The 13,319-nt window shown below is 37.6% G+C and overlaps 1 protein-coding gene across 3 annotated transcripts; it reads right to left on the bottom strand.

Annotated features, from left to right (window-relative positions):
• Positions 1-5,066: 5,066 nt before the first annotated feature.
• Positions 5,067-13,150, bottom strand: LOC110700681. Of its 3 annotated transcripts, none has more exons than XM_021878260.1 (9): positions 12,897-13,150; positions 11,852-12,351; positions 11,492-11,576; positions 11,145-11,186; positions 10,096-10,264; positions 7,882-7,934; positions 7,580-7,804; positions 6,370-6,416; positions 5,067-5,329 (listed from the first exon to the last, which is right to left on the bottom strand). In XM_021878260.1, the coding sequence occupies exons 2-9, from the start codon at positions 12,124-12,126 to the stop codon at positions 5,275-5,277; spliced, it is 951 nt and encodes a 316-aa protein (XP_021733952.1). In that variant the 5' UTR covers positions 12,127-12,351; positions 12,897-13,150; the 3' UTR covers positions 5,067-5,274. The 3 variants fall into 3 exon arrangements, with proteins under 3 accessions (XP_021733952.1, XP_021733953.1, XP_021733954.1); XM_021878261.1 differs by having other exon boundaries at positions 11,852-12,337; XM_021878262.1 differs by having other exon boundaries at positions 11,852-12,274.
• Positions 13,151-13,319: the final 169 nt, after the last annotated feature.

Here is a 13,319-nt window from a genome sequence, read left to right as displayed (position 1 = left end):
CAAAGGCTTAGTTAACATATCCGCCGGATTCTCCAAAGTATGCACCTTCCCTAATGCTACCTTGCCACTAGCAATAGTATCTCGAATATAGTGATACTTTACATCGATGTGTTTTGTCCTCCTATGAAAAGAATTTTGATTTCTGGCCAAGTGAATAGCGCTTTGGCTATCACTATGAATCATAGGAACACATCTCTCCGACCTCAACTCTCCAAAAAAGCCACCAAGCCATTGGGCTTCTTTAAACCCCTCCGTCAAAGCCATGTATTCGGCTTCCGTTGTTGATAAGGTGGTCACTTCTTGCAATGCCGACCTCCAACTAATAGCCGAACCACCAAGGCAAAACACATACCCCGAGGTGGACTTCCGATCATCAAGGTCACCAACATAATCGGAATCCACATAACCAATCAAGCCATCTCCATTCCGCCCATACTCAATACAAGTGCTAGAAGTACCCCGTAAATACTGAAGGATCCACTTGACGGCTTGCCAATGTGCCTTTCCGGGATTTGCCATGTACCTACTCACCACGCTTACGGCTTGAACAATGTCCGGTCGAGTACAAACCATTGCATACATAATGCTCCCAACCGCATTGGCATAAGGAATGGATGACATGAACTCCTTGTCTTCCTTGGAATTTGGAGAATCCAAGGATGACAATCTGAAATGAGATGTTAAAGGAACGGAAACGGGATTAGCATCAATCATATGAAATCTCTCCAAGACCTTTTCAATGTACTTTTCTTGGGATAAGTACAAACTCTGTCTCTCACGATTTCTTATGATCTCCATGCCGAGAATCTTCTTTGCCGGCCGCAAATCCTTCATTTCAAATTCCCCCTTCAACATTTCTTTCACCTTCTTGACCTCAAACATGTCTTTTGCCGCCACAAGCATATCATCAACATATAGAAAAAGATACAACAAAGAACCATCACTCACCTTCTTCAAGTATACACAACTATCATAGTCACTTCGGGAGAAACCATGCCCCAACATACATTGGTCAAACCGTTTGTACCATTGCCGAGGTGATTGTTTCAAACCATACAAGGACTTCTTCAACAAGCATACATGCTCCTCCTTACCCTCAACAACAAAACCATCCGGTTGCCGCATGTAGATTTCCTCCTCAAGCTCTCCATGCAAGAATGCGGTTTTCACATCTAATTGCTCCAACTCCAAATCATGCATAACAACAAGAGCAAGTAGTGAACGAATAGAATTGAAGTATGCCTTACCACCGGTGAGAAAATTTCATTGTAGTCGATTCCCGGAACTTGGCTAAAACCACGTGCTACAACTCTTGCTTTGCACCTTGGCTCCTCAATTCCCGGAATTCCCTCTTTGTACTTGTAGACCCATTTGCAATCAACAATTTTCTTGCCCCGTGGTTTCTCTACAAGACTCCATGTTTGATTCTTGTGAAGAGATTCCATCTCTTCTTCCATGGCTAATTTCCATCTTTTGGAGTCAACACACTCCATTGCTTCGGTATATGAAGATGGCTCAATATCGACTACATCACTAGCAACATTCAATGCATAGACCGCCATCTCCTCAAAATCGAACCGGACCGGGGGCTTTATAGGCCTCTTAGCCCGTCCATGTGCAAGACTTGTTTTTTGCACTTGGTGGGAAGATTGTTCCTTCCTAGGGGTGGTGGCCTTCCTAGGGGAGGAAGTGGAAGGAACATCTCCACCTTTTTGTGGTGTCTTTACACCACCATCATCATCAAGAACTTCATCAACCTTCTCACGAGTATCAACACCGTTATCATTCTCCACCTCCTTCTCGGCAAGCTCAAAAGAAGAAGTATCACCCTTTTGAAGAAATACGAACTCATTAAAGGTAACATCTCGGCTAGTGATGATTCTTGATGTGCTAGGGTCCCAAAGTCTATAACCCTTGACCCCATCCGTGTATCCTAAGAAGATACACTTCTTTGCTCTAGGCTCCAATTTCCCGTCATTCACATATGCATAAGCCGGGCAACCGAAGACTCTCAATCCGGAATAATCTCCCGGCGAACCCGACCACATCTCCTCCGCCGTCTTTAACCCTAGAGCGGTGTGTGGTGATCGGTTTGCCACATGAGCCGCCATTTTCACTACTTCGGCCCAAAATCCCTTGCTTAGCCCCGCTTGGAACAACATACACCGAGCCTTTTCAAGCAAAGTCCTATTCATCCTTTCTGCCACTCCATTTTGTTGTGGTCTACCGGTACAAGTGCGATGACGAGCAATGCCAAGTTTCTTGCAAAACTTGGTGAATTCTTTCTCCACAAACTCAAGGCCGTTATCCGTTCGCAACCTCTTTATTTGCCTTCCGGTTTGCTTTTCAATCAAGGTTTTCCAATCTTGGAACTCATCAAAGACTTTATCTTTGCTTTTCAAGAAGAAAACCCACACCTTGCGTGAATAGTCATTAATAAAGGTGAGCAAATAGCGGCGACCACCCAAGGATGGCTTTCTAGAAGGACCCCATAAATCCGAGTGAATATAATCAAGTGTACCCTTGGTTCTATGTGTGGCCGCCTTGAAGCTAACCCTTCTTTGTTTCCCGAACACACAATGCTCACAAAATTCCATAGAACCCGTAGCTTGATCACCCAATAGACCCCTCTTGGACAATTCCGACAAACCTCTTTCACTCATGTGCCCAAGCCTCATATGCCACAACTTCGTATTATCGGACTCAGACATTGACGAAGACACCGTCGATGCTGAACCCTCAACCGTCGACCCGATTAACTCATAGAGTGAGCCAATCTTCTTGCCTTTCATCACAACTTGAGCTCCCAAAGCAACCTTAAGCTCACCCTTTTCAAGAGTGCACCGGCAACCATTGCTATCCAAAGAGCCCAATGAGATCAAGTTCTTAGTCATATTCGGAACATGACGCACATTTGATAGAGTGCGGAACATTCCATCAAACATCTTGATCCTAACCGTCCCAATCCCCGCAACCTTGCAAGCCGCACTATTGTCCATTAGCACCAGTCTACCTTGAACACTATCATAAGTAGAGAACCAATGTCGATTGGGAGTGATATGATAAGAACACCCCGAATCAAGTATCCATTTGTCATTGGACCTTGAATTCGATTCAACCGCAAGAAGAATTGAATCATCACTATCACTATGAGCCACCGCCGCCGAATCGTCATGGTAAGATGTACTAGAAACACTCTTACCTTTATCCTTTTTCCCCTTCTCCGGGCAAAACTTCCGAATGTGGCCTTTCTTACGGCAAGCATGACAAACAACATTTTTTAAGCTTAGATTTTGATCTAGACTTAGAAGTACCGGATTTAGCACCGAAATTGTTCCTCTCCTTTGGTCTACCTCTCACAACAAGACCCTCACCACCATGAATAAGGTCATCATTTATAGTTAATTGATTTTCAATTAACTCCCTTTGCAACAATGCACTCCTAACATCCTCAAGTGACAATTCATCTCTACCATACAAAACTGTCTCTCTAAAATGCTTATAATCGGGAGGCAATGGACACAACAAACGTATAGCTAAATCCTCATCATCTAAAGTAACATCTATATTATGCAAGTCCATAACTATAGAATCAAACTCATCAAGATGAGATTTCAAGGATTTACCTTCTTCAAGTTTGAGGTCATGTAGTTTGCTCTTCAACAAAAGTCGATTGGTTATTGATTTTGTCATATAGAGCGACTCAAGCTTCAACCATAACCCCGCCGCCGTTGTTTCCTTCGCTACCTCCCTCAACACCTCATTAGAAACACTCAATTGAATCAAGGAGAGAGCTTTCTTGTCTAACTTTTTGAACTCCTCCTCCGACATATCCGAAGGCTTCTTCTTAATCCCAAGCATTGCCTCATCCAAGCCATTTTGAACCAAAATGGCATTCATCTTCAACTTCCATAACCCAAAGTTGATTGACCTATCAAATTTCTCAATATCAAATTTTGAACCTCCCATGGCCAAAATAGCTTCAGTTATCAATCAACCAAGAACAAGCCCTAATTTTTTACCCAAGGATCTAACCTAGCTCTGATACCAATTTGTTAGAGCAAATGGTTGATAATTGAAGTAATTAGCAAGAACAATTAAGAAATTTGATAGTAAAAGAGACAAGAAATTGGAAGGTGGGAAAATCCTTCAAGCAATTACTTGAAGACTATAAAACCCACCCAATAATAAGGAGAATGATTGTATTGATTATAATTAGTGTTTACAAGATTAAACTCTCACTAATTTCCACTCTAAATCACAAGGGTTTCAAGAACAAGAACCCTAACTCTAATTGTGTTTCACTCAATTTGGGGATAATGAACAAAATAACCCTTAATGGGTATTTATACCCTCGACGGATTTGGACAGGGTATCACGTAGGCACGGACGTGCAAGCCCAGATAACTCATTCCAGTAGCTACTGCTCGTCTGGAACTGCAGCAGCACGGACGTGCCATATTTGGCACGGACGTGCATCCCCTGTTCGCGTCAGCACAGACAACTCGTAGTAAAACAGCTATAACTTCCTCGTTTCTTATCGGAATTAAGCTTATGACCTATCATTGAAAAGCTCTTGAAACAAGCTTTCACCTCCAACTTGAATCACCTCAAAACTCCAAGTAGTTTGAGAGATATGCCCAGTTGAAGTTGACCCATCCAATGCTTCCTTGCTTAACACAAGTAATTCATCCCCTTAGCTTATATGCCAAGCCTCGATTGATTGTCGAGTCACATTCCAACAAGATCAATAGGCCAAAAAATTAGAACCAGGGAGAAGGAAAGACAGAAAGAGGTGTAGGCAAACTCATTAACAAAGTTTTTTAAAAAAAATAGAAAAATGAAAAGAAAATGGAAGGATATAAACAATCGAAATTACAGAGTAGATGCCAATGCTAACTACTCCGTAATAACTTTGGCAGAGGTTTTTGGTTCAGCCTAAAACCGTAAGAGAAGCTTGAAACTGTTATACATCTCCATTCTCCACATAACTGCCTAGATAAAATGCTGATAAGGAGCGCGAAAGAATAGAGATCTGAGAACATTGTATTTTTAACACGCTAATAGGCAATAAACAATGGTGATGATTTTAACTGAAATAAATTAGCTGACATCCGTAAACAAGGAGAATAATAACATAACACGCGAGAACAAAAGAATAACATCAAGGCAACACAAATATTTGGCCTAAGCTTTCTTAATCTTTATATATGACCTTATGACCTATACACTTCATCATAATCTCTTTCCTGTAAATGTCAGCATCTGAAAGGCTCATGAAAAGCTCGTTCGTAGTTCCTCCGCAACAATTATAAATATTTCTTCCACCCTGATGAAAGTCATGAAACACATCAGTATGCTTAGATGATTTCTACAAGCTGCAGGAAAAATAAAATAATTTTATAAGAGTAGGATGTCAAAATCCTTGGGAAATGGTATTAGATAAAGAAGCTAATATTCCCTAAAACCCAATGCCTAACTAGGAGGTGACAAATTTATCAGAGGGGGAAAAGGAAATACCATCCCACCAAAACTGGAGACTAGATTTGAAGGAGAAATGGAGCTCCATCTTCCCCACTCCTTCTGCCTCTTTCCTTTCCCTTCTATCTCGCTCCCCAAACAAAGAGCTAGGACTTTTCTAAGCTAGTGTGGCAAGAAGTAATATGACAAATCTTTTACTAACTTCAACTCCACTACAAATCATTGTGAGATGACATGGTGCATACATGTAAAATTGGTTTTTGCAGGTTTCACTTCTAATAACCCTTATTGCTCTCTTGTGGTTTGTGAGAGTGGGTAAAGCTCATCTTAAGTTCCTGTCAAGTTACGCAGGAACCTGAATGAACCTATGAAATTATCAATGTGATAGCTATATTAGCATGTAGGTGTTTTAGAAAAGGGGGTGATTGGCTCCTCTAGGAGAGTAGAGGGGTAAGCTCAGATTCTCAGGCTCTATTTAATTTTTTACTAGCCTTAATCACCAATGTAAAGTGCTGCTTTCGTCCCATGATCAACTTCCTATAAACTTTTTGGGATATTCATAAAAAAAAAATCTTTCTCAATTTAAATACTTGCTCTTACCACTTTTCTCTCGCTATCCACTTTCAAAATTTCCATTCTACCCTGAACATTTTTCTTATATCTTAATGCCAATTTGATGTGCATAGTAAAATTATGGGATGGAGAGATTGATGACATTTCCAATAAAATTAATACGGAGAAATTCAACATCGCCCTGTTTGATCCTATGAAAAAGTACAACCCACCCCCTCTGCATACATATGTTAATAAAAGCAAGAGTGACTGGTTATAAACTTTTGGTTTTCTTTACGTCCTTTCTTTCATATCTACAGTAGTAGTATACTTTACCTGGATGTATCTATATTGACCTCTGCAAGCCATGTTGTGAGATAGACCTGTCACAGAAAGATAAACACTAGAAATCAAATTTATAGCACTCCTATACTAAGTTCATCCCTTTAGATCAGTGTTCACAATAGCATGTAAACACAAACTGTGAAATTAAAATAAAGCAATATGGCACCTACACAAATAAATATAATTGTCATAAGTAGCATCACACACCATGTTACATATAGCAGCAGTGGCTTAGAATCTGGTGCATTAGCCATTAGGAGACAACCATTTTTTTTAAAATTATAATAGCAAAGTAACCAAGTGCTTCCTCAACTTCACTAAAATTGCAAAACTTGAATAAAGCACATATCTTTAGGCAAGTGGTGAGAGGCAAAGCAACCAATGTGATTATACAGAAGTAAGAAGTACAAAGCATATATTACAAGGAAGATATTGTGAAGGGGATAGGCAAAGTATGAATAAACGTAATAGATTAACTTGATAAATTACCAAAAAGAAAAGTGCTAGGATTTTTTTTGAAACATTGGAAAGTAGTAAGTGTGCAAATATAGTGAAACGGAGGAATTATAAGGTACAATTAAGAGTACATACTTTAGACGATGTCGCAACAATCAAGTAGAGTGATAAACACTAGTGTATCCTTCCTTTCTCAAGAAATTAGTCACCTTAAAATATCTTAATAATCTAAAAGTCTGCTAATTGGGCTATATAATGATTTTTGTACTTCTAATTTACCAGGAAGTCTACATAGTTCACTGGGTAATATGGTTATACTGAGGGATCGGGCTGTCGAGGGGTAGAGGAATTAGCATGGTGGCACACTTTCAGTGCTCTATAACCAATGCAAGCCCTTGGAGTAGGGAATAACCTAAAACCTGACCTATTATGGCACTAAGAAACAAATTACACTAAATTAATTGTCCACTACGTTCAGTAACAGAGCTACAAGAAAAAGGCATGAGAGAACTGCTAAGACTTCAGCTACACAAAAATCTCCACACTAACTGTAAACTTATAATAACACATGCCTAATACCACATAGATTAGAGTTATTTTCTTCAGAGTCAGGACAGGTAAAAGACTTTGAACTTGACACTTGACAGTTGACAGGATACCTATCATTTACAAAATTACAAAATAAATAATCATAATTGCAGTCATTCCAGGCATACGTTTACATGTTATTTTGGTTCCATCATACCTGCAAAACATCGTGGCTTGGATTTTTCTCAGACTCCACAGTCAAAGTTTTCGATTGCCACCCACTTATTTTGGGAAGAAATGGCTCAGCAGTATCTTTTGAGTACAAGTTGCACATGTTCGATTCATTAGTTTCACCATGATAAAGTTCATCTTTCCAGGACAATTGATTGAATTGCTCTAATTCTGGATAGCTCTTGGAGAGCAGCTCAACTACAAGCAGACGCTGTTGACACAAGTAAAAAATAAAAAAGTAACACAGAAAATGAAGAGGTAATGTGAATTCTATATTAACACAATTACCTTCAAAACAAGCTCCTGTTTGAACATTTCGACAAGCTCCTCGGCCAACATCTCTAAAATACAAGTGCTAACACTTATCAGATATGACAAGATTAAGAAAAGATAGCACAATTTTTTTTAGTATCATACATGAAGAGTTTAAACATATCATTCCACATTAAAAAGTTTAAATCAAGAAAAGCAGGATACATGAAATCTGGCACATTCATACTAGTGTCTAAATTGGTCCTGTTAACATACAAGGAGTGTCAATGTGATGTACTGTATGCAGTGAGCCAGTGAGTGTGTTAGTGAGACGTTCTGCAGAGTCAAGTTGGGAGCCAAAGTTTTGGAAATCCATATTTTGTGCAATTGAACAAAACATTCACAAAATCTTAGTATACAACTGAGATCATGGCATTATGAAGGAAGAACAAAAGCTGAAACAAATTAATTCTTACTCTACAGACTATTAAAAGCCGAATCCATCCGGGGAGCCATAGAGGACCAACTTATTCATTACATGCATAAGCTTTCTTCATGATAAGGCAGAAAACACCCCCTTCAGCTTGAAAGGCTCAGCATGAGTTTAAGTACTACGTACAAAAGATGTCCTCATTGCATTTTGTCCAAATTGCCCCCTCTTTATGAACCCCACTACATGATTTTAGGACAATTATAATGGTGATTATAAATAAGCAAAGATCAGTCTTTTCTTTACTTAATCTCATGCTGTGCAGGGTGGAGGAGGAGATATAATTCAAACCCAGTGCCCCGAAGCAGGAAGGTTGATGTCTAACCACCACACCATTCCTACAATCCACCGAGTAGGTACTAAATTGTGTAGAGATGTGTTCAGTCTGTCTGCTATGTTACAAAAATGAATCTTCAATCTGTCCACTGTCCAATGGCGGAAGTAATATTTTGCTTGGAAAGAAGGTTTCAAAGATCTGAACAGTCAAGTTCTCAACCAATATCATTCAGCTAGCTCACTGATACTTGATACCGTATCAAGAAACTAACTTTCAACAGAGCATGGATGAATACTAAATTGGTTGACTTTATGCATCCACTAAATCAAGGACAAAAGATGATTATATAATGAACACTGGAAGTTAAATAGGAATGTAACAGCTCTAATATTTGCTCAGATGCAATCCCCCCAAAAGCAATACTTAATTATTGAATAAATAGACAATGTAGTATATGCTCAGTTTGCTCATAACAAAGTAGACAGTGACATTTAGATAAAAGGATGTGTAGTTCTATCAAATGTTTATAAGTAAAGCATAAAATCTGAGTCCTAAAGTAGAGAATACATTGCAAAAAATTATGTTCTATGGAAGAGGGTAATCAGAAGAAGAAAACAGCATTGTCAGCATTAATGACTAATTGACACTATCAGCATTGATGCCTACACTGAGCAGTCCTTGAAGGATTTAAGTTCAAACTTCAAAGCTTGCTATTTGTTATGCAATGGCAAAATAAGAACGAGTATAAGAGCAGAGGTAGATTTTATCTGATATTATAGTCAGTGATAATCGTGAATAAACACCTCTACCACATTTCCCATATTCCCTACATGAGACCAACTACAGGAAAAAAATTAGGAAATAAAATTCACAACTTAAAAAAAAAATAATAATAATAAAATAAAATAAAAAATAAGTGTTGTTTACCAAACCTTTCCCAGAAAACAAACTTTAAGCCAGTAATCTAGGATTTGTAAGACAATTAGATGAAAAGGCTGATTCATTAGGACAATCTTCTCCCACACATCATGTTGATCTTCAATCAGTGAATTAAACTAGGACTTGTGAGCAACACATCTTACTCAACCACCCTAACCTCTCCATAACAACATATCTTGAGTAAAATCATTTTTGTCTTTTAAATCTCTTTTGTTACCAGTAACACACAATAATGAACAAATACAATTGCAAATCAACAATGATATCTAGCTGACATCATTACTAAAAAACTCCATCAGTAATATATTTGAAGATAGTCCTGCTCGCTTTCTATGGAGCTCAGTCATTTTCCATTAACATGTACAATGACATGAATTGCTAAGTAGAGGTCAAGATTTTGCACAAGGATATTATATTTTTATTAAACTCCATCGAAAAAAAATTAACAAGCAGTAAGGTATATTAGCTAAAGGTACTTAAACATGGAGTTGTTAACCTCCAATTTGTAAATCTTGCATAGGAAAACCAACAATTATCAACATACCAAATGCAGAGACAGACAAAAAAGTGACAACTGGAGCTCCTCCACCATCACCAGTATCATTGCTATTCTCTGAAAACATAGAATACTGTACAATGGCACTGCCAGTAGTTGTCTTTGAAAAGCATCTCATCGATTTGCTCAAAGTCACCATGTCAATCACAACTGCAACCTGCAAAAATGTCATCCAACGATAGTTATAAACTTAAGTTACAGACATCACTCTTGATAGCATTTCCGTTGAAGATGATTAATCCCAGAAGGCTACCACCAATAATCTGACAAAAATTAACAATGACGAAAAACACCCAACTCCAGCAACAAGCTGCATATCTTAGGGATACAGCCTATGGAAAGTTTCAAACTTACACCTTAAGCACACCTTAGGCAGGGAGGGGGGCATCTTCGGGTTTGATTATTGCTCTTCTTAATTGACATAACAATATTCGTGATTCTTTTTACATGACATACCAATATTCATTTGCTCTTGATGCATATACTCTCTAGCTAATTCGGAGGATGAAAAATCAAGATCTTCTCACTTCAACTTATTACAAAAACTTGTTGCTTATTCTTATTAAAATCATACCACATAAGCCCAAACCAAATTTTTGTTTATTTCCATTTGCTTATTGCCATATACCTTTAATTTGCATCAATTAAAGTTATGAAATTTAGATATATGAATACACATTATTACGGATCTAACACGATCTCGCTGGATAAAGTTTACTCTTATTTATTTTATACTTCCTTTGTTCCTCAAATATTGCAACAATTACCAGTTTAGGAAGTTTCAAAAATATTGCAACATTTTCCTCTTTGAACATGTTTTCTCTCTTTATCTCTCTCATCACATGGGCCCCTCCCCATGTAGATATAAGGGGAACAGAGGAAGTATTTTTTTTTATTATTATTATATCAATGAAAAAGTACATTCAAAGTTGAGTTAAATCACAATTACAACCACCTCATAATTGAACACCTTTTTTAAAAAAAATGAACACCTTATTTTAGGTGAAGAGAATACATCCTTGATCTTGAAAACATACCATAGCCTTGTAGGATGATAAAAGTTGGTTGCGTTGAAGCTCCTGACATAAGTTTTAAAACAATATCAAATTAGAGATACTTCCAACAACAACCCCCCCCCCCAAAAAAAAAAAAAAAATATCTATTTTGGGTGAAGAAAAACTGTTCATACATTTTCCTTTACATGAAAATGATTAATAACAAAAAAACAAGTTAAAAGTCCCCTTGTATACATACTGTCATTAATTTAACAGTTTAACCAAATTTATAATACAGAGTATATACTTGCTATATCCTCACTCAACTTATGCTGAAAGCTTAGCCTTAAAAAAAAAAAAAAAAAAAAAAAAAGACTCATTCTACTAACCAGCTGCTTAAGCAATTTAGAACAAGCCTTTTTCCGTATATTGGGCATATTATCCAAGACACCCAAATCCATAGCATCCATATATCTGCATGAAAACCCAAATCATCTTAATTCCTAAAAGTGGTTAAAGATTTCTGTTCAGATAAATTTCAATGTCATATCTCAAATGTATTGACTTAAAAATGTCCATCAGTTTTGCATGCTGACATAGACAGCGTGGATCAATCAATAATTGATAAATCATTGTTTGATGCACTTGACCCCATCCTATTGAATTGAAAATACAACTACAGTCGAAATAAGGAAACTATAAAGAAATGTTTAAGAAAAATAATAGAAAGTGGGATTATATTATAGTACCTGATAGAGAGGTAAGAGTTAACAAGAGAGGTGGCATGGGATCGCCCTGAAGCAATAGAAGAGCGCCATTGATCTCTACAGGAGGATAATTTGGACCACTGATTTCGGAGATTTCTCTGAGCTTGTGGCCTCCATAATCTCAGCATTGAAGGAGAAATTTCAGGGGTTTTTGGTGTTTGAGGTTGGAGACATGAATATGAATGTGTCGTGGTTGTGGAGGAGGTTGTTCCAGAGGTGGAGGGGGAGGAGAGAGAAAGGGATGCTATATCTGCCATTGGAACTCAATCACTCTTGCTCTGCTTCCCACTTTTCCGGTAGGGTTTTAAGGAGTTTTTCCAGTACAAGGATGGGACTAAGGGAACGGAGAACAAATCAAGAAATACTCCCTCCGTTTTTCAAATATTGTTCCATACTTGTGCTAGTCTGACAAGTGTAAAGACAACATCCATTTCTGATGATGAGTTCATAATTTAGTAGCATGAGCTCCTGGCAAGTGACAACTACAAAGTGTAATTAATGGTTTGATTCAACAAATATCGACGATACCAAAAAAGGGAAGGAAAAAAAAGGACAATTACGATCCTCGAGCTCGAAAAATTCAACTAGAGCTTAAACACTGCTTATTGAAATCATAATCCTCCCACCCATAGAGAAGAAAACCCCATAGAAGGAGTAAAAAACCTAATTCACAATCACATTACATTGTGTCTGATTATCAATTTTAAATTGAATTTGGTTTGCTTGTCAAATCCACAAATATAATAACACAGTACATTTTGCACAACCAGAATAATCCTAATGTTAGGAAATTGGCGCTAAATTTTCTCAAAAACTATAATTCAAATTTAGGGGTTTTTCAACATTTTTCTTAATAATATCATCGTAAATTGCACTTTGATAACCTTCTATAACTTCAGTAATTATAACCCATAGTTCTATAGTCCACCTTACAAGAACCCTAAATTGACTACACTTACAATTAAAATAAACCCTAGATTGTGAAATTGATACTCGATTAAAAAACAACAGAAAAAAAAAATCTTACCTTTGAAGCTGTTTCAATTAAGGGAGAAAGCTTAGAGCCACTTCAATGGAGGATTCAGCGTACACTTCTAAAGAGGAGAAAGTGAAGTTTGGTCTAAAACTCTAAAACTAAAACACAAAAACATGACCCAACGTGACAAAATGGGTACATGGGTTCGAGGCTCTGAGCCATGCGGCACAACATATAACTTACTCGTATGACTTTATGAGTTAGGGTACGGGTCAAGCTAAGCCAACCCTGAGATATGTAAACTTGGTACAACCCTACGAGCTCAATTATAGAACTAAGTCGAAACTTAAATACTCTGTATATGCTAAATTTAATTAGTTTAGATAAATTTGAAATGTTTATCAAGGGGTATATGGAGTCTATGTTTATTGAAAGTTCTTGATATATAACAAGAGTGTTGAGAGAAAAAGATGG

Source organism: Chenopodium quinoa, unplaced genomic scaffold (genome assembly GCF_001683475.1).
Source record: "Chenopodium quinoa cultivar QQ74 unplaced genomic scaffold, ASM168347v1, whole genome shotgun sequence".
Classification (NCBI taxonomy): Eukaryota; Viridiplantae; Streptophyta; class Magnoliopsida; order Caryophyllales; family Amaranthaceae; genus Chenopodium; species Chenopodium quinoa.
This window is presented reverse-complemented; position numbering and strand designations above follow the sequence as displayed.

Excerpts from the sequence above, each read along its gene's own strand:
- LOC110700681 (XM_021878260.1), bottom strand. The coding sequence starts at position 12,126 with ATGGCAGATATAGCATCCCTTTCTCTCTCCTCCCCCTCCACCTCTGGA. Across the intron at positions 7,805-7,881 it reads AACAGGAGCTTGTTTTGAAG|CGTCTGCTTGTAGTTGAGCT; the intron begins GTAATTGTGTTA and ends TTGTGTCAACAG. Across the intron at positions 5,330-6,369 it reads GTCAATATAGATACATCCAG|GGTGGAAGAAATATTTATAA; the intron begins GTAAAGTATACT and ends GACTTTCATCAG.